The sequence below is a fragment of the Schistocerca serialis genome, chromosome 5, assembly GCF_023864345.2.
Source record: "Schistocerca serialis cubense isolate TAMUIC-IGC-003099 chromosome 5, iqSchSeri2.2, whole genome shotgun sequence".
In the NCBI taxonomy this organism is placed as follows: Eukaryota; Metazoa; Arthropoda; class Insecta; order Orthoptera; family Acrididae; genus Schistocerca; species Schistocerca serialis.
In genome coordinates, this window is record NC_064642.1 from 415132913 (window position 1) to 415159841 (window position 26929).

The 26929-nt window shown below is 41.4% G+C and overlaps 1 protein-coding gene across 1 annotated transcript in view; it reads left to right on the forward strand.

Annotated features, from left to right (window-relative positions):
• LOC126481212 (gamma-soluble NSF attachment protein-like) overlaps positions 1 to 26929 on the forward strand; it is a 132669-nt gene that overhangs the window by 13587 nt on the left and 92153 nt on the right. The window contains exons 5-6 of the mRNA XM_050104813.1: positions 6466 to 6673; positions 15920 to 15990. Coding sequence (XP_049960770.1) covers positions 6466 to 6673; positions 15920 to 15990 — 279 coding nt within the window. The remainder of the gene's footprint in view (positions 1 to 6465; positions 6674 to 15919; positions 15991 to 26929) is intronic.

Here is a 26929-nt window from a genome sequence, read left to right on the forward strand (position 1 = left end):
TCAACTTTCCCGGATGTGCTATATGTGTGAATACCCTGGAGTTGCAAAGTTCAATATGGAATGGTGTTAGAACGGTGTTACATGTATGGTAGCTGATGGATACTGTTCGTTGCATACTCGAGTCGTGTCTGGCAGCTGATGTGTGGAGGGTTAGTGGTTGTATTTGAATAATGAAGAAGTGGATTTAAGTTTTTCCTGGATTAACTGCACAATCTACAGGCATGAAAGTCCCCTAAGGGAATGTGGTACTAAGGAGTCAGATATGAGAAATTAGCAACTGCTTGTTGAATAAAACTGTGCAGTAATGTGACCCACTGACAAAGTACAACTGTAGGTATCTTGGGGTTAAAGATAGCAGGCACTTCTGCTATAGATGAGATATACTTGAGGAGTCTGTTTGAACTCCCTTTTCCATCCTGTACAGTACTGCAATAATCTGTCAGGTGCACCTGACTATTAGAGGACTGATAGAATGAGTGTAGAGAAGAGATTTCAGTTTCTCAGCTGAGAAGTCTGTGTATGTCGTCCTTAACTGTTCTCGATTTGTTTTTAACTTTCTTGAGGTGATGGAAACTGCTCTTTATTTTAAGGAAATAGAAAGGTTTCTGGGCCTCACATTTGACTTTAAGGTTAACATGTTGCCATACCGTAAGGATCTAGAAGCACTTGATACTTTAAACTGTATTAGCTACAGCTCATGGGGAGCAGATCAAATCTGTATGCTCCAGTTTTACTTAGCCTTCGTGCAATTTTGGTTTGCGTAGGGATGAGTGGTTTATGGGTATGAAGACCATCCTATTAAAAAATGCTGGGTGTGGTGCACCAGGAAGGAATTAGGCTGACCATGGCCCCATACTAAGCATCTACACTGGGGCTGGTGTGATGCAGTGTAACATTAGGCAGCAACTCCTCGTGGTGTGGCAGACATGGAAGGCAATTCAAACAAATTTGTTTGAACAGTCAATTCGCCGGGAAAATTTTAAAATTCACATGGAAGACAATATCCACACCATAAACGCTTGTATAAAATAATGTTGCTTTGCCTGAGCTGCTTTTAGTGCATGTTTCATATCCATGTAGTGCTACACTCCCTATAATTACCTTAATAAAATACTTTCTGACACTTTGATTTGTTTCAGATATTAAGAAATTATTCTTTCTCAGAAATGGATTTCTTGGTGTTGCCAGTCTGTATCTTACATCATCTCAGCTTTGGCCATCATCAATTATTTTACTGCCCAAATATCAGAACTCATCTACTAGTTTCAGTGTTTCATTTCCAAATCTAATTCTCTCAGTAATGCCTGATTTAATTAGACTACATTCAGTTACCCTTGTTTTTCTTTTTTGAATGTTCACGTTATATCCTTCTTTAAAGACACTGCATTTCAAAGTCCTTTGCTGCCTCTGTCAATTGCAGTGTCATCAACAAGCCACAAAGTTTTTAATTCTTCTCCCCAAACTTTAATTCCCTTTCCAAATTTCTCCTTTGTTTCCTGATCTGCTTGCTCAGCATGTGCTTTTTAGTATAAAATCCATGTTTGTTCATGAATCTTAGATGCTGAAATTATGTCATCAAGTAATTCCTCCTGACTTACTTCTGTCTTATGTAAGACTTTAAAGGAAATGCTGCGCAGCAGCAATGCTCTGCATAGTTCTGGCCTGTATCGCGCACAGCACCATGTGCAGTGTTTCTGCTTCAGCACTCGGGCACTTCCCTGCTCCGACTGATAACCTAGTTCCCTAATATTAGCCAGGCAATGTCACATCAAGCACACAATCACAATATGGATGAGTGCTCTCTGGTGGGTATGGTAGACACACGTGAGTTCAGCCATGTTGTAGATGAACAGCTGTGATCTCTCCATTGCCATTGTGGGGTGAGTGATCTCATTACAAGAAAATCTGCCAACTACCATAACAGTTATGCTGGTGATAATCCCAAGAAACAGCTTTGTTTCTCTAAAACAAGAAGTTGCTTCTAACTGGTTAACTGGAGAAAATTGGACTGAGAAATTAAATGGAGCTTTTGTAGATTAATTGTGCAGTTGTATTGAATCTTTCATCAGTTTAATAGGTGCTTAGTGTTTTTTTAAGAAAGTAATTATAAAGATGAAGATCAAAGAAGTTATTATTCCTCCACATGTACCCGAAGTTAAGAAGTTAGGATTGGTTGGTTGCTTGATTTGAGAGAGGGGACCAAACAGCAAGGTCATTGGTCCCATCGAATTAGGGAAGGAAGTCGGCTGTGCCCTTTTAAAAGAACCACCCCAGCGTGTGCCTGAAGCGATTTAGGCAAATCATGGAAAACCTACATCAGGATGGCTGGACGCGGGAAGAAGTTAGGAGCTGTTGGATTGTTCCCTCTGGTATTCTATTACAGTAGTGTAACAGATTTAAAATCAGGTCCATAAAAAGCCAGTACTAAGCAAAGAAGCGAAAAATGAAACTTGGAGGGACTTTGCAAGGGAAATGAACTTGAAGGCATTATTATAGAAAGGTAAGAGGAAGTAGATGAAGATGGGATGGGAGATATAATTGATGATGGTGGTGGTTGAGGTGGTGGTGGTAATAATAATAATAATAATAATAATAATAATAATAATAATAATAATAATCCATACCCAATACAACAAATATACAAAAGAAAACAGGAGAAAAAATTGAAAAATACATCCAACTGGCTGAGGAAGTCAAGGACATGTGGCATCAGGATAAAGTTGACATTATACCAATTATACTATCAACTACAGGAGTCATACCACACAATATCCACCAGTACATCAATGCAATACAGCTACATCCAAACTTATATGTACAACTACAGAAATCCGTAATTATTGATACATGTTCAATCACCCGAAAGTTCCTAAATGCAATATAACATATACCGTACAGTTAAAAGGAAGTCACGCTTGATCAAGGTCCGCGTCACTTTCCATGTTTGACCAGACATAACGTCTGGGAAAAGAAAGAAAGAATAATAATAATATTAATAATAATAATAATAATAATAATGGTAATGATGATAATTAGTAACTGTTTGACAGTTACACACACTTTTGAAAAATAAATGAAATATGTAAATAATTTACAAATTTACAGACATATCTATGTAATTAATCACATCTGTTGCTGTGTCCATGAATTCCGAGGGATTTCCAGGGTACGAATTTTGAGGGCACTCTTCATCACTACCTGACAGCCCTTCTTGGAAAGCTACAGGTGCTGTACACAGTGGTAGTTTTTCCCCATCTGTATAGTACCTCACCACATCATTTACATCTGCTAACACTCTCTATGTTACTCCGTAAAATTGTAGTAGTGGTTCCAAAATATCTAGGTCTTTGGTCCTTAAAAGAACAGTTGTTGATATTAGTAGCCATAATGGTGTGTTGCGCTGCAAGATCACAAGGATTGTTTAGCAGCTTGCTTAGCACCACCCAGGGATCATAGGTAGGGTATTATAATGTAAGACATACCGACATGAAGCAACAGAGACCGCCATTGAGGATACGATACTGGGTGAAGAATTCAACAGAGTACTGGAAGTCAAATCCAGATAGATAGTATTATCTCAGAACTGCTGGTGTCCTTTGATAGCTAGCCATGACAAAACTGTTTCACCTCATGCACAAGAGGAATGAGGCAGGCAAAATGCCCTCAGACTCCAAGAAGAATGTAATAATTCCAATTCCAAAGAATGAGGTGTGAATATTACTGAAGTATTAGTTCAATAAGTCATAATTGCAAAATACGAATGTGGATTATTTACACAAGAGTGGAAAACTGGTAGATGCTGACATTGCAGAAGATCATTCTGGATTCCGGGGAAATGTAGGAACATATGAGGTAACACTGACACTACAACTTGTTTTAGCGGACGGGCTAAAGAAAGGCACATGTATTTTTATAACATTTGTAGACTTAGAGAAAGCTTTTGACAATGTTGACTGGTGTACTCTCTTCAGCATTCTGAAGGTAGCATAGATAAAATACAGGGAGTGACAGGGTGTAGGCTACAACCCTGTCTCGCACTTTTCAACATTATAGCTTCCCTTTCATCTCCTTCAACTCGTATAACTGCCATTTGGTTTCTGTACAAGTTGTGTGACTTGTGCAGAAACCAGGTGGCAGTTACGTGGGTCGAAGGACATGAAGGGGAAGCTATAATGTTGAAGTGTGAGTGATAAATATTGTAGAGGGAAACCAAGAGGTGAATACAGTAAGCAGGTTCAAATAGATGTAGCTTGCATTAGTCATTTGGAGATGTAGAGGCTTGCATAGGATAGAGTAGCTCAGAGAACTGAATCAAAGCGGTCTTCAGACTGAAGATGACAATATATTTCCACAAGTCAAACTTCATTTCCTTGCTTGAATTTTTACTTGGCAAATAAGCTCAAATTTCTATCTTTCCCACTATATACGAGGGTCACTCCAAAAGAAATGCACACTATTTATATAAAAATACAGTTTTCATTGTGCATTTGTGAAAGTTTTACGGTGTGTAGATACATACTTCCTGCTTGTTTTGAAACTTAGTTCATCTTGTTCCCGTGAGTGGCGCCGTCACAGCATGTCTTCAAGATGGCTGCTACACTTGACGTTCTGATGTGCTGTCATAGAATTCCTGTGCTGTGAAAACGAGACACTGGGAAAATCCGCAAGAGGTTGAAAAAAGTGTATGGAGATGCTGCTGTTGATCACAGTACAGTTAGTCAGTGGGCAAGCGGGTTACGTGATGAAAGTGGGCACGGCAATATTGAGGATGGTCCTCGCAGCGGAAGGCCTTGTACTGCACACACTCCAGACAATGTGCAGAGAGTTAACGAATTGGAGACTGCTGACAGACGCATCAGAGTGAACGAATTGTCACGCTACGTTGGCATAGGGGAAGGACGTGTTTGCAGAATACTGAAAATGTTGGTGTTAAAAAAGGTTTGTGCCAGGTGGTTCCCAGGATGTTGACAGTGGTTCTCAAAGAAACAAGAAAAACGGTATGCAGCGAACTTTTGGAACAGTACGAGAATGGTGGAGATGAATTTCTTGGAAGAATTGTGACAGGTGATGAAACGTGGCTCCATCATTTTTCACCAGACGAAGAGGCAATCAATGGACTGGCATCATGCAAATTCACCCAAGAAAAAAAAATTCAGAACCACACCTTCTACTGGGTACGGTGTTTTTTGATTCCGAAGGACTCTTGCTTATGGACATCATGCCAAGTGGGACCACCATAAATTCTGAAGCATATGTGACAACACTGAAGAATCTTCAATCTCGACTGAGTCTTGTTTGACCACATCAGCTAAAGCAGGATGTTTTGCTGTTGCACAACAATGCACGGCCACATGTCAGTCAAAAAACCATGGAAGCGATCACAAAACTCAGGTGGACAACACTGAAACGCCCACCTTAAAGTCCTGACCTGGCTCAATGTGACTATCATCTCTTTGGGAATCTGAAAGACACTCTTCGTGGAACAAGGTTTGAAGATGATGACTCCATTGTGCACACTGCCAAACAGTGGCTCCAACAGGTTGGTCCAGAATTTTACCGTGCGGGTATACAGGCACTGGTTCCAAGATGGCGTAAGGCAGTTGAGAGGGATGGAAATTATGCGGAGAAATTAAAATATTGTTTCTAAAGGATGTATCTACACACTGTGAAACTTTCAAACATGTAGAAAAAAGATGGATTTAAAAAAAATAAAAAATAGTGTGCATTGTTTTTGGAGTGACCCTCGTATATATAGTGCAGAATTGCTAACAAACCACCAGTAATGATTAATAATGACTATCACCTACAGATACACACAAAGATTCACATAGGAATGTTGGAATTCAAAGATGTGACTGCTGTTCACACTGAATGTGTGTACAAATGGCGTGTTTTTGCATTATTCATGCAGATAGTTTGTGAAGTAGTTGTGGGATGGTAATGAAAAAACAGTTAAGAAGCATCTATTACAAACACTTGAGGGTGACGCCCAAATATTAAGCACTAGCCAACTTAGCACAATGCATCCCACAAGTGCTTCGAGATTTGTGCAGGATGCTCAGAGTTGTCAGCACCCTGTTTTGTTTATCAGTAATCTCCACAATTAGAAAAGTGCATTACATGCTGTGAATTTTATTGAGACAGAACCAGTTTCATATGCATTTTGTCATATATCTTGTACTAGACTGTAGTCAATATTAAAATCACATGTTTGGTATGTCATTGTAGCTGCTAACTATTTCATGCTCACTTATATTTTGCGAACTTTCTCGTTTGTTTCATTTCATAAAAAAATTTTGGATTTGCATATTGATCTCAGATTTGTATTTGTACTATGCATAGAAAATTTCTATTGCTGTATGAGTTGGTTACAAAACTAATGAACATGATCTCAAAAATTATGAAAATTGATGTAACATAAGCACAGATGGAATGTATTATTGAATAATTTTATTTTATAAATAGATGCATGGAACAAGCAATCCTCATCTGCAAAGAACTGGGAGATTTGCGAGAAGTGTCACAGCTGGCACAACGTGCCTGCAGTCTTTACCAGCAGCACGGGTCACCTGATTCTGGGGCTGCTGCCCTTGATAAGGCTGCAAAGATGTTAGAAGCAACTCAGCCAGATCAGGCACTGCGTTTGTATCAGCAAGCAGCAGATGTTGTGATGGTATGGAATATTTTTGTGCAATAATTGTTTTCTTACTTGCACTGAAAATTCATTTCTTGGCTGCCTCTCACTGCATAGAAGAGTCCTCTGTTTTCATTAATTTGGTAACTTCTATTAAGAACTTTACGTGTTCTGATCAAAGGACACCACCAGTTTCTTTATAAACTTGCAGTCACTGATAAATCAATTATGATTGTGAAATGTAGATTTCCAGCTTGTGGTTAAAATCTTATATTCATTATTGTTTTGTTAATGATTTTGAGATTAGATGTTATCATTCTCAGGCCTCATGCTGTGTTATTAATGGGTGAAGTCCAACAGTGACAGGTCACATTACATTATAATACAATATTTAATTAAGTGATCAATATCATACAATTTGTATTGCATCAAAATAGTATATCAATTCAACATTTCTGTACCTTATTGTCCCAGGTGCCACAACATTTGTTTATGTGACTGACTTATGTGGGCTTCAGAATTGTTTTCTGCTGATCCTACATTGAAGGAGAAAAATAATTACTGTCATTAAACACTTTCCATTATAGAGGCCAAGTCATGCCAAGGAAGAATCAGAAGTTGCAAATATTGTGCTTTGAAGAATTTGGTGATGGTTCCACTAATTGTATGACAAAATATGGCATAATTAGGACTGTATGCATTTGCTTGGTATGCAGCTACATAGTTATGATTTGGAAAGAATTTATTAAATGAGTGATTTTTTTATTTATTTGCTGTCCATATACGTCAATTTTCAAAAATTGTCTTAGTTTTAGTTCACATATATATTGAGTACAAGGTTGTACTAATTGTACTTATCTTACCACTGAAAGATATATGTATATATTGATATAAATAGTGAAGATCAGAAATTGTCAGTTTTCTGTTACAAAAATGAGGTTATGGCTGTATAAACTAACAGTTCTACAAGGAGACACAACAATTTGAAATACGACAAGTGGCTATAAAATAACAACACTATTGCAACTCTTCAGACTTTACCGACAATCTAATGACACTTTGGGTTGTCGGGTGTTCTGCCGAATATCAGCGTCATATCCCCCTGCGGGTCCAGGGGTTAGAATAGACCCAAGGTATCCCTGCCTGTCATAAGAGGTGATCAAAAGGAGTCTCACACTTGTTGGCCCTATAAGCTCAGGTCCCATTTTATGGTTTGACCTGCCACTTTCCAAATTCTACAGAAATGTGGACCAAATGCGGGAGGACACCTTACTTGGTGCATGAGTTATCCATACTGCCCTTAGATTTGATCTCGTAAACCTTGTCATGGCTTTGTATCTCCACTTGCAATTCAACTATTTGGGCGAGGACACTTTCTGGGGTATGTCAATTCTTCCCTTGTCTCCTGTCCTCTTTCACCCCATGACAGTATTGGATTTCTCTGCGCCCAATATCCAGCACGGTACCCAGTCCGTTGTGGTGGGGCTGTCATGAACCCATGTGGTGGTAGCCCCTTGACAACACAGGGATCGCGTTGATGATGCCTGAGTTGTAAACTCCCCACATATGCCAAGGAGTAGATGCCTGTCTTCCTGGGGCATCAGGACTCCCTGCAATGGCCATCATGCCAGGTGGCCTTTGCTGAGGCTGGGTGGCGCCCCCATGGGGAGAGCCCCTGATCGGAGTGGGTGGCATCAGGGCAGATGACCCGCAATGAAGTGGACTAAGTCATTTCTTGCTGGTGACTGTATGGTGCCAGCAGTCTCTAAGAAGGGCAAGATCGAGTACAGTGCTGACAGAGATGACTCTAAATCATTTCCTTCCCGTGCTACACCATGGGAATAACGTAGGGATACGGAAAGAAGAGAACCAATTCACCTCGGTATTTAGTCTGTAGCGGAATGGATGGGGGCTCCTTTCTACCTATGAAACCTCAATTTTTTGTTGAACATCTTGAGGATATGTTTGGGGAAGTGACATGTTGCCCAAGATGAGAAGCGGTGCAGTCTTGATTCAGACAGCATTCCCAGCCCAATCTCGGGAGTTACTCACTTGTGACCGGCTGGGTGATATTCCTGTTTTCGTCACTCCTCATTAAAGCCTCAACATGGTCCAGGGGATTATTTTCGATTGTGACCTCCTCTTGAAGTCTGATGGCGAGCTCTGCACCAATCTGGAATGGTGCGGCATTCATTTCATCTGGTGCGTTTATGGGGGACCCAAAGACAACAGGTTTGCGACCGGTGCCTTCATCTTGGCCTTAGAGAGTGATTCATTGCCTGAAAAGGTTATGGTGATGATTCACTGCTGTGACATTAAACCATACATGCCTACCCCTATGTGGTGCTTTATGTGCTGGAAATTTGGGCACATTTCTTCCCGCTGCACTTCCAAAGCCACATGTCGAGACTTCGGACGTCCACTGCATCCAGATACTCCCTGTGTGCCTTCTCCCACTTGTATCAACTGCAGAGAGCAGCACTTCCCCTGCTTGCCAGACTGCACAGTACTCCAAAAGGAGTGGAAATCGTGGAGTACAAGACCCTGGACCAGTTGACTTACTATGAGGCTAAACGTAAATTTGAATGATTATATCCTGTTCAGTTGATGTCCACATATGCTGCAGCTACATTACCATCGCCATCATAAGTACCACTCGTACCACATTCTGTGCCACTAAGAGTGGGTCCTGTCGGCCTCCAGAATACATCCGCTCCCTTGGTGGTAGGGGAAAAATTTCCTTCCTTTGCTCTCAAAGTACCTACTTCAGGAGCAAGACCGCCCCTCCCCCAAACGCAGGGGACATCGGTCCCCTCCCCCCAACCAGAGAAACAACAGTCTCCTCCGGCTCCTCTCGTGCAGAAGGGGTGTCTTGGGAGCCTCTCTCCCAAGGTCTCCACTAATGCCACAGCGGACAGTCGCCAGTGGCTAAAGGAGCCAAAAGCTGCTGGACGAAGAGCTTCACACTCTTCCTCCATACCTGAAGCTACTTCAGAGAAGTCCTCCTAGCAAGCTCCTAAAGAGAAGTGAGAGGGCAAGTAAACAAAGACGTGTGCTAAGTAAAAGAACCCTCCGGTGGCCCCAACGCCACCACTCCCTACCAATTCTGCACCTGTGGATGAGGTGGAGATCTTAGTGTCTCCTGAGAGCCTGGATCTCACTGCTTCCTCATCCAGAATAGGAATGGATACAAATATTCAATCAGTGGTAGCAGGTGACCCTGAGGTGTAATCTGCCTCCTTGCATGCTTCATGCCTTCCCAGCCTCACAATAATGTCATCCCCAGTGGAATTGCTGCATTTTTTTTTTTTTCCACCACCTGACTGAGCTATGGCAACTGTTAAGCTTTACACCTGCTTTCTGCAGTGCCCTCCAGGAAACCTGGTTCCTGGCAATGCGGATCACTGACATTTGTGAGTATCAGGGATATTACAAGAACCATAGCGACTATACTAGAGTTTCAGGTGGAGTTTGTGTCTATGTCCTGAACTCAGTATGCAGTGAACCCATGCCCCTTCAAACCCCTCTTGAAGCTGTGACTGTCAGGATAAGGATGATGTAGGAAATAACTGTGTGCAACGTATATCTTCCTCCAGATGGTGCAGTACCTCTGAACGCATTAGCTGCACTTATTCATCAATGCCCTAAACCTTTCCTACTTTTGGGGGATTTTAACGCCCCTAACCCCCATAACCCCCTGTGGATAGTGACCACCGTTTGCTGGTAATGTACCTGAGAGGGACTAAGGATAAAAAAGGGACAGAAAACCAGGAAAGACGTGTAAGGGTATGGAAGTTGAAGGAGGAAGAAAGCAGGCTACAGTACCTACAAGTAGTAAAGGGAAGCATCCCAAAGGATGAACCAAAAACAGTAGAAGAAGAATGGGGTAGAATCAAGGGAATATTAGTAAGTGTGGTGGAAGCAATTTGTGGGAGGACAAGCAACAAAAAGAGATGGAAAGTATCACTCTGGTGGAATGATAAAATAAAGGATATAGTACAGAATAAGAATAGAGCCTTTAGGGTATGTTTCCAGAAGAGAACAGTAGAGACAAGAGAAAAGTATCAGGCAAGAAAGAAAGAAGCAAAAAGAGTGGTGGCGGAGCAAAGAAGAAAGTGGATTGAACAGTGGACCATAATGGTGGAGGAGTATAGTGAAGGTTCAAAAAAAGTTTTATATGGGATGATTAAAAGTAAGAGGAAGAATGGTACGACAGATTATGCTCGAATGGTGAACAAAAGTCAACAACATGTAGAGAATAAGGAGGAACTCAAGAATATGTGGAAGGAGTATTTTGAAGAACTCCTGAACCTGAATGGAGAACTGGATGAGGAGGAACAAACGGAGAAGAAAAAAGAGGAGGAACAGCAAATAGAAAAAGGCCTTGCATAGGGAGAAGTGGAAGAGGCATTGGGCAAGATGAAGGGAGGGAAGTCACCAGGTCTGGATGAGCTAAGCATAGAGATGGTGAGAGCAGCAGGAGAGGTGAGGATACAATGGCTATATCAAGTAATGAAAATTGTTTGGAGACAGAAGGTGATCCCAGAAGACTGGAAGAAGGGAATAATTGTCCCGATCTTTAAGAAGGAAAATAGAAAAGAGTGCAAGAACTATCAGGGGATAGCATTGATGAGTCATTGTGCAAAGATTTTTGAGAACATTTTGGAAGCACAAATTCAGGCAAAATTAAAAGGAAGAATGAGAGAAGAGCAACATGGCTTCAGAACAGGAAGGTCCACAGTGGATCTAGTTTTTGCTGTAAGACAACTGCAGGAACAGCACTATGAATATGGAATAGATCTACTAATGACCTTCCTGGGCATTGAAAAAGCATATGATAGTGTATGTAGAAGCAAAGTGTGGAAAGTCTTGGAGAACAGAGTAGTAGCAAAACAGATTATTTGGAGGATAAGGGAAATGTGCCATGGAAGTGTGAGCTGTGTAAAAGTCGGAGGGGAGAGATCAGCTTGGATTGAAAAGAAGAATGGCTTGAGGCAGTGAAGTGCACTTTCACCATTAGTCTTCATTGTAGTGATGGATGATATAATGAGTACAGTAGCACAAGTAATTGGTGAAAGGAAGATGAAAGCTATGGTGTTTGCAGATGATCTGATGATTTAGGGGAATAAGGAGGAGGAATTACAAGAGCAGTTGGATGTATGGGAATGTACAGTACAAGAATATGGGATGGAATTTAGTATAAGTAGGAGTGAGATTATTATCACAACAAGAAAGAAGGAGAGAGGAACAACTGGAATAACAATTGGTGGGGAACGATTAAGGAGAGTGGAGAGTTTCTAGTATCTAGGAAGCCTGATACAGGAAGACCGAAAAAACAATATAGAAATAAACGAGCAGGGGAGAAAAGCAGAAGCATTTCGGAAGAGTGTCAGAAGCCTGGTATGGAGCAAAGATGTACCGCAAATCAGCAAAAAGGTTATATACCGGTCATACTGTGTCCCAATCCTGACATATGCATCAGAAACCTGGGTTACAAACGGAAGAGAGAAAAGCAAAGTACAATCTAGTGAGATGAAATTCTTGAGAAACAGTATTGGGGTGACAAAGGTAGACACGTTAAGAAATGAAAGGATCAGAGAGTTAATGAAGGTGGAACCATTATAGGAGGAGATAGAGAAATCAAGGCTGAGATGGTTTAGAAACGTTAAAAGAATGGAGGAGAAGAGGATACCCAGGAGGATACACGAGATGAAACTGGAAGGAAAGAGACCAAGAGGAAGACTGAGAGACAGATGGCTGAAAGGAGTAGAGGAATGGTTCCAGAAGAAAGGAGAAGACCGGGCCAAAGTGAAGACAGAGAGATGGTGGCAAGACAGAAGATGATGGAGAGACCTATGTTCCATACAGACCTGGTCAGAGGCTGGAAACTGTCCTAGATGATGATGATGATGATGATGATGATGATGAACCCCTTGTGCGGTGGCACTGTGCTTATTGGCGGAGGTAGAGATGTCGCAACTTTCCTGTCTCAACTTGACCTGTGCCTCTTAAATACTGGGGCCCCTACACATTCAGTGTAGCTCATGGCACTTAATTGGCCATTAATTTATCGCTATGCAGCCCAGGACTTTTCCAATCTTTCCACTGGAGTGCCCACGATGGCAGTGACCACTTTCCCATCTTCTTGTCACTCCCCCAGTGCCATTCCCTTGGACGTCTACCGAGATGGGCTTTAAACAAGGCAGACTGGGAAGCTTTCACCTCTGCTTTCACCGTTGAATCTCCCCCACATAGTACCATCGCTATGGTAGTTGAGCAGGCCACAAGAACGACTGTTTCTGTGGCGGAAAACACAATCCCTTGTTCTTTAGGGTGCCCCTGGCCAAAGTCAATACCTTGGTGGTCGCCGGAAATTGCTGAGGTCATTAAAGAGCGTCTGCGAGCTCTACAGCGACATAAGTGGCACCCTTCCCTAGAGCACCTAATAGCTTTTAAACAGCTCAGTGCCTTCATTCGCCAGCTTGTAAAAAAAGAAGAAGGAGAGAGAGAGAGAATAAAAAAAATGGAGACAGGCATGTTGGGAGAGGTACGTCTCGACTATTGGGTGCCATTCGTCACCTTCGCAAGTCTAGACAAAGATCAGACGTGTTTGTGGCTACCAGACCCTAACAAGTGTTAAGTGTTACTGGCATTAAAATTGATGACGTGTTATCTATGGATGCAAATGCAATTGCTGAGCACTATGCTCGAGCCTCCCTGTCAGAGCATTATCCCCCAACATTTTGCAATCATCACTTTGAATCTCGATGTGCTGGTTTGAGCTTTTTTCGCTCTTGGTGAAATCATACCCTTCCATTACATTAATTGGCATTTAGTTTCTGATGCATAAGTGAAAAAACATAATTCATCACACATTATTACTCTTTCCAAGACATTAGTATCATTTTCAGTGGTATTCAAAGTGTCAATACATAAATTTTCATGAGCTTCTTTTTGTTTGATTGTGAAAATTTTTGGCACCAATTTTTCTCACACTTTACTGGTGTTAAACTGGTTGTGTAAAATTTGTCTTGTGCATTCTTTGTCAATTCCTACAGTTTCAGCAATCGATCAAATACTCATCCGATTATCAGATTACCTACTTTTTCAACATGTTTTGAAGGATGTCCCATGTGTGTCATCTTCAGTGTCTTCTCAGTGCTCTTGGAAATGCTTGAATCATTCATAAACTCGCATATATGATAAACAGTCTTTGTCATAAACTTCTTTCAGTAAAAGCATATCCATTCATTACCCAATTCTTACACTAATCATTTTTCCATCAAAGCAAAATAGCAGCTCTTACACATATGGAGGCCACGACCACACTAATTTGTAAACAGACTCCAGAGATGCTGCATTCGACTGAGAAAGCTTAACAGCTATTGGTTGTTCATCTTTGATGCATGTGTACTTACTCTGTGACATGGTCAGTCCCATTATTTTATAGTCACACCTCGTAGTAAGTTGAATAACAGTGTTTCTATCTTAAAAAATGCTACAGTTTATTCTTTAAGGTGTGTAAATTATGTCTTAAAATCAAATAGTAGTCTGTTGTAAAAAATGTCCATATTTTATGTTACTGCAGTCTGCAGCTTTTTTATTACTTGTGTTTCTGTCAAAGTTTTCTCTTCCCCTGTATGTTGTAGTTATGTACATTACTATTCATTACATTATGTTCTGAATAGTTCATGAGATTGTAAGACTAGTTTCAAGCCGTGTCCTGTAGATTGTCAATGTTAATTTGGCCTCTCTGAACAGGTCTGCAGTGACAGTCTTGCCATGGTGCAGAATGTGGTGACCATGACAAGAAACGTAGAATGGCAGGGCTCCCGCGTAGTGAAGTCTCATTTTGGCTCTAGTTTAGTGAAGTCTCATTTATCACTCTTGAACATTACTGTTCAGCATCTGAAGGCATTTTGTAAGACACTGCCTAACCAGTAACAATTTACTGAAATTTGGTGGATTTTCCTGATCAGAGGACTGTATTCTAAAAATTGATATCTTTTCTTCTAATTTCAAGAGAAAAAGGCCTAGTACAGCACTTTTTCTTCTTCTCATGTAGGATGCTTAAGTATAATATTTCTCAAATTCTGATAGCATCTATGGATCTTTTTACACTTCCCCACAGTTTTTTCTGGCATAAATTTCTCTCTAATAAAAATATTCCAACCATCTTCTAAGGATTGTGGATACTCAACCAATATACACTCCATTCAATTTATATTTTGGATAACATCAGCCCTTTCAAGCTGTCATAAACAGAAAAGTTAAAACTGCAGTAAAATGCAGGAAGGTATGTAGAGGATCAACAGTTTGCACAGAGATTGGCAGCTGACATGGAACGTGGCTAAATGTAACACACTGTGCTTAAATGGAATAGTAGACTCATTACTGTTCAACTACACTATAGACAGTAAATCGCTGGAGATTGTAACAGACATGGAATATGTGGGAGTAACTATATTTTGTAACTTAAAGTAGGATGACCAAATAAAAGGAGATGGCGTACAGATTCATTAGAAGAATCCAAAGGAAATGTAATTCAACCATCTTATTCTTGAGTATTGGGTATCAGTCTGGGACTCATTCAGGCATGATTAGTGGGGTGTGGGGGAAGGGGGGGGGGTGAGACAGAGAGAGAGAGAGAGAGAGAGAGAGAGAGAGAGAGAGAGAGAGAGAGAACAGCCCATTTCATCATTGGTTCATTTAGTAAGCACAGGTGTTGAAGATGTCCATCAAATTCTAGTTGCAGATGCTAAAAGAGAACATTGTGCAGCATTGAGGTTTCCCGAATGTTTATTTCACGAGTTGGGCAACGCATTACTTCCTCCTATGTACATCTTGCAAAAGGACCTTAATGGGAAAACTGGAGAAATTTGAGCTCATTCAGGGGCTTACCAACGTTGTTCTCATCCACCATTATTGATTGGAGCAGAAAGGGGTGTAAGTCATATTGACATCAGAAGTACTCTGCACCACTTGCCTTTTGGAGTACTCACTTACATGTAGATGTGAATATGTGCAATTATTCTTTACATTTGTAGTCTTAACTAAAAAAAGCAATCTTCTCTAAAGCTAATATTAAGACATTAAATTCATACAACAAGATTTACTGTTGAATTCCACCAGACAGCCACTCTATTAGTGCTTGGTCTAGATTTACATACATTCCTTGAAAAAGGAAGACAATAATTTGTGGAAAGTCTTGTGTAAGACAAGAATGCTGTCAGTTTTTATAACCAAGTATTAATAATTTTTCATACAATGTTATGAAATTTCCAGTTAGAAGATAGTCCCAGGCAAGGCGCTGAATTTGTCAGCAAAGTGGCTCGCATCATGGTGAAACTTCAGATGTAAGTAGAAAGAATAATTCTGCTGAAGCATTATTGAGTGATAATTTGAGAAAATGTCTTTTGATAGACAGCAAATGAAAATTACTAGCATAATTATCTATCAATCACTGACAGGAATCGAGTAAAAAAAATACTTGGTAGTAAATTTTTTTACCACTTGCATGTTAAATTCTTTTAGTAAATGTGATGCCAAGATTGTTACTATCCTTGATGTGTAATTCACATGTGCTACATAACACTAATGCTTACTTTATAATACATTTGACAGAATCTTGTTGATAGAATTGTAGAATTTATGGCATTCAACTAAATTCAGCTCATGATTATGTATGGGTTTTGACCCCTTTAGAACAAGTATATTTTGTTTACATTAGGCAGCTGATTCATTCCATAAATGGTCAGGAATGACACGTTCCAAATGGAAACTCTCAGAAATATTATGTTTGTTACAAGAAGGTGTCGGGGGCTATAATTAAAGTGCAGCTACTCACAGAGGACTGATGTGGGCTGTTATTATCAGATGGCAGTGACACTTGGTGTGTAAATGTGTTAATGTGGAACTGTTTTATACTGGTTTAGATTTTGGCAAACAGGTGTAAATCTGGGATTGTACAGCATCTCATAAATGTCTTCAGTGCTCATATTGAACAAGTTGTGTAAGCAGCTGTTGATATGAGGGTTGTCCAGAAAGTAAGTCCCAATCGGTCGCGAAATGGAAACCACTGGGAAAATCCGGTAAAGCTTTACACAGATGTGTTGGGCAGTGTCTCTAGTATGCCTGTCGATGGTGTCGCGTCGCGCTTTTCAGTTTTGAGTGAACAGTGGGCATGTAAAGATGCATAGGGAATAGTCTCCCGCCAAGTATGAGGGCCTGGTTAGAGATTTCGCCTGTGTCATGCAGCCCACATAACACAACTGTCCAGAAGTTCCTTCTTCATGCCAATTCTCGGCCGCACACTGCAGGGGCAATGAAGACACTCCTGCAGTGTTTCCGATGAGAAGTGTTTGATCACCCACAATACAGTCTGTAATTGTCTTCCCCTGAGTGTCATCTCTGCTCACAAGAACCGCTGGCTATGCAGACAGAATTTTTCCACAGACAACGAGCTGCAGACCAGTGCAGATAACTGGCCGAAAGCACAGGTGGTTGCTTTCTATGACAAGGATATTGGAAAGTTGGTACAACACTACAAAAACACTTGAAGTGGTGACTATGTAGAGAAGTAGGTAGAAGGTGTACCTAACTGTTGCAAATAAAATGTTTCTGGTTTTCACTGTGGTTTCCATTTCACAACCGACTGGAACTTACTTTCTGGACAACCGTCGTATTATCAACATTATGCTCTTCTCACTTGTTTGATCTTTTCTGCTTATGTCCTGTTCCTAATCAAATACATATGGGAACATTTCTGTACCTCGTTCTTGCATTCACAGCACCAGATTTCCATCTTGGAACTAATTTTTTCCAGTGTAAATTGGTTCTGCAGTAATGCATTAGAACATCTACAAACTTTTGCTCCCATACAATAATTATAGCCCACACTGGACCTCAGTGAATAACTGCACTTTAGTTATGACCACTCAGAATTAACTGCACAAAACAGAGAATGCCCTTGTTTCCATGAAAGAAGTCTTCGTTATCACACACAGATGTGCTAAGAGATGTTAGATTTTGCTGGAAATAACATTCCATAAGTTCATGGTCATTCAGCAGAGTACTTAATGAAATTGATAAGTTCATGTTTTAGCAAAGAGCCCTGGATCCATAATGCTTGGCTGGTATACTGCAGTCTAGATGTCAATTTTTACAATGTGAAACTGGAACTGACACATCAGAGAAATCAAATCATTCATCACTGGAGTACTATGTCCTTACAAATGTCCACTATTGATGTCACTGAGTTGTTGGAACTATTCAAAGTATTTTTCTGCATTATTGGTTTCAGAGGTGCTGTTGTGTAATTCCTTTGTGTGTAGCTCACTGTCTGGTGCAAGCTTTTTCTGGTGGGCACCATTTCAGTTATTTGCTTCTCTGATGTGCGGATGTGTAGTGTCAATGTCTGTCACATATGCTTGTTTTGTGTATGGTAGTGTAATGTTGTAATTGTGGTAAAGGTGATGGAGATGACAGAGAAGGAAGAGTGGAAACCTGGTGCCATCACATAGGTTACTCCTCTTCAATATCACCAAGGCGGCTGCTGAGCTTTACACCTTCATCCGATGGACAGATTGTCAACAGTGTCAGAGGGAGTATGATCTCCTACTCTCCTGTACAGGAAGGTTCATCAGTTTTGTCGGGTGATAGTTCCAAATGTCATTACATATCCCAGACAGCCTATGCTGCCGTTGAGGCCTGAATTTAAAGGAGACTCGCAGAAACACTGTGCTTCCACTTAAACACTCTGACATAATTTAAACTGCAGTATGGTTGCATACTTACAATACCCTTACCACTTGTAGTCAGTTCTAGGATATAAGAGAAATTTTGTTTTGAAATCTTCATTATCATATCTGATTAAGAAATTAAGAAAAAAAGGAGTAAAGGGGCAGACTCACCAAACAGCAGCAGCAGCAGCAGCAGCAGCAGCATTGAGTTGTTAATAGGCATACCCAAAAGACAAAAAAAACCTTCAGTGAGCTTATGTGGACACTGTGTGTGTGTGTGTGTGTGTGTGTGAAGTTATTCTGAAAGCCAGCAAGTTTTATTTCTCTTTTGTATGTGCCTATCAATGACTCAGTACTACTGCTGTTTGGTGAGTAGTAACTCTGATTTACAGGGAGGCTTTTATCATGTCTTTAATTTCAAAATGTAATCAGAAGTTAGTTGTCTAGCTACAACTCATTTGAACAAACTCCAAACTTCTGGAAAATAAAGTTTCAGTATATAAGCTTTAACACTCCTGGGACAGCATGGAGCCCACATGCAGTGCCTCAGACAAATAATATGAAACAAGATCTGTTCCGTGATATATCCTCTTACATAATAATTAAACCTTTGAAGTTCTCGGTAATTTTTTAGGATAACAAATGAACAGATCTGCTAATAAAACTTGTTCATTTATATTCAAAATTAGTAAAAGATTTCATCATCAGTCGATGAAATGATTTATTTCCAAAACTTTGGCTACTAAACATCTGGAAAATCTCATACCTCACACCTGCCACCTCCTTGTAAATAAACAAGTGTTTGATTGCTGAACAACTTCCACTGTGAAAATAGTGTTCATTAATTATATTATACTCTATAAATTGCTCTTCAGCGTGTGTCTTATCCTTTTCCTTTTCAGACCAATCAAAAGTCTGTCTTCAGCATATACAAAATCATGTACAACTGTAAGTGGTTTTATTATTGTCTAGCACAACCAAATGAAACAGGTAAATCACTAATGCAACAGTGACAAACATGTAGTCTCTTTTGTCCAGTGTACTGTAGTAGTTCCATACTATATCAGAAGACATGTTACCACATATGGTCTTGAAAGTTTCACTATTACTATTCCTCTTCCTCAAAAGAGAAGTCAGTTTGGCCAGTGTTGTACAAATAAGAACAAGGTACTAAACTTTCCACTATAAAGTGTTTTCAAATTAAAATTACCTCTGCGTAGAAGAAATTCAAACACTTCTCACGTGTTCAAGAAAGAATAAAACAAACTCTTTCAATTACAGTTTTATTAACTAAAATGTTACAAAAGAATTTATCTTTTCTGATGACCCATTGTAGGTCTAGCATAACATCTGGCCATTTAGGGCAAGACCTCCATAGATAAGAGACTGTGTAAAGATTGAAGTTTCATCCATTTTCATTGTTCACAGTTCTTAAGGGTGCTCTGGTATTTCTTGTTACCAGTGTTCTTTATTGTCTACATCTCCACTCCACACCACTATCCGCACCTATAGTATTCTTCACACAAGTATAGACATTTTCAACACCACATACAGCCTCTTTCCTAAGTGTTGCTTTCTCCCTGTACAATCAGCATATATCCAATCATTACTTTTTGGGTACACCAACTTTTTAAAACTGAGCTGCAAAGTAAACTCGATTAGTTGACTCTCCAAAAGAAAGTAAGAATCGAAAGTTGCCTACAAACAAATACATTATCACCTCTAATCCTATAAGCATACACCAAATGCCATACCTTTCCCACGGCCTCCTTTCGTAACATACTCCTTCACAGCCCTAAAACAGTAACGATATTACAGATTGTCTCATCTGTATGGCTATCTTTCCTCTTATACTTCCATACTGTACAACATGAGAATATTTATAATCTCACATAATCTTATGACTTGGCTGAATAGTAAATAATTCTCCCATAATTAATAAATTTCTTAGGTTTTGCGATGTACTGATTTACTAGACAGTTTGAAACACTGTGGATTATTATTGCTAATCTCTTATTCACTAATGCATGATCTTTAGTCTTGAATGCTATACATACTTTTATCTTTTCCTGCCTCCTGTTCAGTTAATACAACTACAACTGGCCTCTTAGTTAATTAAGAATTACCCCTCATATAAACTGTGAGTCATTTACGATTTTTTCACTCTTTTTATTACTCTTAATTAAAACTAAATCCCCTACCTTGTACTGTACAGGTGAATCTTTCTCCTATCTCGTTTTCATTCTCTCAGCCCATCTCATTAGCAAATCATTCACATCATTGATGAGTAATTTATGTGCACCAGCATCCCACCGTAGCCATTCAACCCACTTCAGCAGTGATTCTCCTTCAGTTCGCTCTCCTATTTCCATTGAGAAAACCTTCGTAACTGAATGAAGCATCACATTTAATACCTCTTCAAATTCTATCACCGCATCTGTTCATTTTGAATGCCTGCCTGTGCAATTGTCTGACAAAACATGACCAATTTGCGCATGACTCATTCTACTGGATTCCTTTGGGAATAAAATTTAGAAATTAAGATATTGTTCACACCTTCCCATGTCAAAAATTCTTTAAACTCTTTGTCTAGAAATTGTGTCCCATTATCCTACAACAAATTTTTCGGTTTACGCACATTTTAAAAATGTTAATTTCGTTATAACATTGTGAGAAGTTGCCTTCCTTAAAGGGTATAACTTTACTAGTTTGGCCCAGTATTCAAATACCATAAGTTACACATCATTCCTCCCCAGCTTAAGAGACAGTGGACTGTAAGAGTCCATGGCTGATACACCCGACAAATTACATGGAGCTATGGGATACAATGTAGTGTGAACACCAATAGTTTGTACCTAAACTTTCTGACACATCTAACAGGTTCTCTGGATTTTTCTGACTAGGTGATTCATATTCTTAATGTCGTAAAATTTGCAATTTCGAATTTTCAGTAGTATCAGTATGACTTTGGTGCAAGGCATCTCTGTTTAAATATAAGTGACTGTCTTTGTTTTGTTCATGTTCTAAGTTTCTACAAAAATTATTTGTCATTTCTGTACATATTTACCTTCAGAAAATAAGTAGCAGATTTGGTCCTCTTTTTTTTATATTTGGTTCAATTGAAAATCTACAGGTATTTGAGACAGTGCATTGGGTTTGTATTATCTTGCTGCTTTATATAGTAATAGTAAAGCACAATTTCTGTAGAAAGAGAGCTCACTGTGTTAGCCTGATGTGTTGGAAAAGTTTGTTCTTTAATAGAAATGTCAATGCACTATTGTCTGCATATACTATCGTCTCATATCTCGCTAGTTGGTATTTAAATTTCTTGAAACCCACACTACTGATAATGTTTCCTTTTCTGTAATCACCCCAAATCGCCCCAAGGGACCCACTGCTCTTTTGTGGTATGTTTGTGGTGCGCAAGGATCCCGAGGTATTGCAGCCTTTCTTCTCCCTGGGCTGCATTCCCTTCCCCACCACATCCACTCCTTCCCCCCCCCCCCCCCCCCCCCCTCCCAACCCCTTTCTCCTTCTCCCTCGGTGCTTCCATTTATGACAACCCAGGTGTTCCCTTGGTTCTGCTTTTCCTTTTTGGTCATGTCTCATGTTGTCACTCACTCCGCCCCGCTTGGGATGTAACCGTTATGAAATTGTTTTGACAGTGTTAACCACGTGGGGAAGAACTCTCTCCCTGGTATCTCTGGTGTGGGTTCCTCTCACTACCCTCCTCCTCCCTTCCTTCCCCACCATAGTGCCAACCCCTTGTTAGGTCACCAGAGGTCACCAGTACACATAGCCAGTCCATGGGTCACATAACACATTGACGTTTCCTGTTTTGTAACTGCCAGGCTGAGCCTCCTGACAACACAGGGGTCACACTTATGGTACGTAAGCTGCCACTGCCTCATGTATGCCTAAGAGTGGTTGTTCATCTTTTCAGGGAATTGGAACTGCTGGCAATGACCGCTATGCCAAGCAGCTTTTGCCATGACTGGGTGGGGCCCACAGGGTGAGCCCCTAATCAGAATGGGTGGCAGGGTGGACACTCTGCTCATGAAGCTCTGTACTTTAGGCTGCTCTTCTGCAGCCGTCTCTTCAGACAGGAATAGTTCTCTCTCTGCTCCTACTTTTGATTCCTCTACTTTCCCCTCCCTGCCCAGCCTGTGGGAGGAGGGCTAGGCCAGCCAGGTTGGAGTGAAATCCTTTTCCCATTATTGGGTTTGTTCGGTGACAGATAAGGATACTTTCACTGCTGCCAAATTGCTCTTTTTTGTAGAACATATTGGAGATAACTTAGTTGAATTTGACTCACTTGATAAGATGCGCTCTGGTTCCCTGCTGATTAGAACCTCTTCTACCAGTCAGTTAGCTTCCCTCTGAGCTTGTGACCACTTAGAAGACATCCCATTGAGCATCAATCTCCACCAGTCCTCAAATATTACCTAGAACATTATCTTCCACAGCCCCCCCCCCCCCACCCCCCCCACCCCCTTTTAAATACGAGGAACTCAGGACTAATTTGGCAGGCCATGGGGTTCTATTTTGTCCAACGAGTCCCAATAGGTCTTAAGGACAATTGCAGTGATACCAGTGCTTTCATCCTGGCTTTTGAGGGGGATACTCTACTGGAAAAAGACAGTTATGGTTAACTGTAGCAATGTGAAGCCCTGTATCCCACCCCCAGTGTGCTATTTTTGATGTCTCTGTTTTGGTAACATGTCTTAGCAATGTGAGGCGAATCCTATTTGCTGCACCACTCACTAACTCTTTCCATGTGGGGAGTTCTTGCACTCCACCGCCCAAAATGTGTGAATTGTTCCTGACCAAATTCTCCTTGCTCAATGGATTGCCTGATCTATAAAAAGGAAAAACTCTAGATCAATCCTACTGTGAGGACAGACAGAAATTCAACCATCTCCACCCATTAACATCTAGCCTTGCTTCTGCTGCAGCCTTTCCTCCTCCTCCTCATCATCCTTCCTCCTTAGCTCCTTCTTGTCTCTCATCCCTTTCCTCATTTCTGGTGGTTTCCATTCCATCCCTCATGGAACCACTCCTTCTCCTTGGCCAGAGAAGAAACCCTCTTCTCTGACACCCGCTGAGGATGGGACTCCCTATAAGAACTCTCCTGTCCCGTGAATTGAGGACCAGAAGCCTGTTTCTTTGAGTCACACACAGGACCCCTGCTCGGTGGGCCTCAGGGCTAATTGTTCTCTTTCAGTTCCTGATATTGCAGTGACTTGGTCTCATCCCAACCACACCTCTTACCCTCCAGAGGAGGAGGAGGAGGAGGAGGAGTAGGAGGAGGAGGAGGAGGAGGAGATGCATAAGTCTTCCGAGAGGAGCACTCTTCTCCACCACCCGCACCCCTGCCCTCCTCCCTCCTCCCTCCTCCTCTTTTGTGACATACCTGGGGGTGTTGCCCACTTCCTCTCAATCAGGGTCTGATATTACATTCGTGGATGTCACTCCATCCTTACTGGTGATGGACACTGACTCGCCTCAATGACAGAGTTCAATGTCAATCCAGTCTCTTTCACTGGCACTATAATGGTTATTATCATCACCTCCTGGAGTTGCAATCTTGTCTTTCTCTTTACACTGTAGCTTGTCTTGTATTGCAGGAACATTGCCAAAACAGCGTCCGCCCTTTGCAAGCCTGTGGTGGTGTTTGTATGTTGGTCCACACGGACATTGGTAGTTTCTAGGTTTCTCTTCATACGGCGCTGGAAGTGATGGCCATTTTGATCTATTTGGACTCTGAAATCCACAATCTTTATCTCCTCCCAGATCAGCCTCTTACACTTCTTGCTCTCCTTTGACAGCTCCATGCTCTCCTTCCTCCTCCACCCTCTGGGGGGTGGTACTGCAACCACTGACTGGGGTGACCTACTGGCAGGGCTTGATCTCTGCCTCCTCAACACTGTAGCCCCACACACTGTAGTGCAGCATACAACACTTTTTCAGCCATCGCTCTTTCCATTTGTAGCCCTGGATTCCTCTCCTCAATTCAATGGGGAGTTCATGACAATTTGTGTGACAGTGACCATTTTCTGACTGTCTTATCTTTTCTCCATCACTCGCCTGGTTGCCCTTACAGGTGGACAATTACTAATGCAGATTGGGATGTGTTTTCCTCGGCTGCTGTCCCAACTGTTCCACTACACGATGACACTGAAGATTCTGTGTGGAGTTTGGGTGATGCTGCCCTTTCAGCAGCCTCTTTGGCGATTCTGTTATTATCTGGTTGCCCGCCCGACGGAAGACTGTCCATTGGTGGACCCCTGAAATTGCTGCGGCTATTAAATATTGCTGTCATGCTCTCCAATGCTTAAAATGGCATCCATCTCTTGGCCACCTCCTAGCTTTTAGACAGCTTTGTGCTCAGGTCTGTTATCTTCTTAAAGGCCCGAGATGGATTTGTTGGGAATAATATGTCGCTGCCACAGGAGTGCGTACTCCCCCTTCCTAGGTATGGGCAAAGATCAGGCTTACTTTTGCTCGCCATTCTTAGATAGGCGTCCTGGGAATGTCCATGAATGGTATTATCCTTACCAGCCCGGACTCTATTGCTGAGCATTTTGTTCGGCATTTCGCCATGGCCTTAGTGTTGGTCCACTACCTGCCTGCATTCCATCTTCTCAAACACCATCTGGAAAGACTCCCTTTGTCTTTTGTTCTTCATGACCTCAATCCTTATAACATCCTGTTTATCAGGTGGGAATTTGCCAGCACCCTTGCTCTCTGTGCTGATACGGCTCTTGGACCAGAATGGGTGCACAAGCAAATGCTTCAACACCTGTCTGTGACCAGCCAGCGTCTTGTACGTGCCCTTTTTAACTACCTCTGGAGTGATCGGGAATTCCCTTCACAATGATGAGGAAGTGCCATTATACCAATTTTGAAATTAGGTAAATCACCGCCTTAGATGGACAACTATTGTCTGTCACTTTAACCAGTGTCCACTGCAAGTTACTTGAATGTATGTTGAGTCAATCGCTGGTTGGAGCCTTGATTTTAGGGATTTCTTGGCTTCAACCAAGGTGGTTTTCACTGAGTCTGTTATCTGAATGGTGTTTGTCTGACATCAACACCTTGTTGCAGATTTCTTTGATCTACATAAAGCTTATGACACTACATGATGCCACCAAATCCTTGCCACCTTATACAAGTGGGGCATCTGTGGCTCACTCCCTCTTTGTATGCTTATGATTTTTGCACTTATTTTTGTTCATCCACAATGGGCATTGCGGAACACAGACTGCAGAGAGCAACACACTGAGCATAATCTAACAGTTGGTTGCTTTTGCATTGTGCACCCGTTGTGCCCCAGATCACCCAACTACCATCTCCTCTTTCCAGATACCTCCTGCAGTGGCGGCCGAGGTCTGGGGTTATGATTGCCATCCGCATCCAGTCCCTCTTTTTTTTCTGAACACAAGCTGTCCCTTCCACCACCTCTTCTCCAGGCCTGCTCATTTACGTCCGTGATGCATCCCTCATCCACAACACTGTTGTGATCTATCACAAGGTCCAAAACATTCAGCTCATCCTGAAGCCCTCCCCCACCAATTCATCTTCATTCTCAGTGCATTTCGGGCTTCAGAAGTAGTCCGTATTATTGGCGCGGTGGTTGCCGGTCACACTGGCTTTGCTTATGTTCGTGTAGAATGTAATGAACTCTGCTACTTGCTCGATGGCTGCACTGTTTTCAATGCAGAGTTGTTAGTCATTTCTCACGCTCTCAAGGATATCCGTCCATACACCAGTGAGTGCTTCATCTGTAGTGACTCTTAGACCAGTTTACAAGCTCTTGACCAGTGCTACCCTTGCTGTACCTTGGTCCTGACTATCCAGGATTCACTTTTTGCCCCGAACAGTGTGGATGCTCATGGGCTTTGTATGGATCCTGTATCACACAACTTAAAGGCTGACAAAATTGGCTACTGACAAGCTACCTTTTAAGATTGGTATTCCAGAATTGGACCTTTGATCAATAGTATGCCATCATGTTGCAAGGGTGTGGAATATGGAATGGTATACTCTGACTTTGCCAAACAAACTATGACCGATAAAGAAGGCCACGAATCTGTGGAGGCCCACCATCCTGGCCTCTTGCAAGGATTGCATCTTTTGTCAGCTCTGCATTGTCCATACTTAGCTGACTCATGGTCATTCCCTCTATCATGAGGATCTGTCATTGTGGTGCCCATTTGACAGTGGTCCACATTTTGCTGGACTGTCATAACCTAGCAGCCCTACAGCATACACTTAATCTTCCTGTCTCGTTACCCATGGTGTTAGCGGATGATGCCTCAGTGGCTGACTTGGTTTTATGCTTATTTGTGAAGCGGGTTTTTGTCATTCTCTTTAAGGGAGGGTTTCCACCCGTAGTGTAGGCGTAGTGTCTTTGAATCATAATCAAAACGTCTTTGGTCCCAGGTTTGAATCCTGCTGCTGCTTAAATTTTGATTAATAATCAGCATTGGCGACCGAAGACATCCGGCATAAGAAGTCGCCCATCTTTCTGCCAACAGTCTTGTCAAAGAGG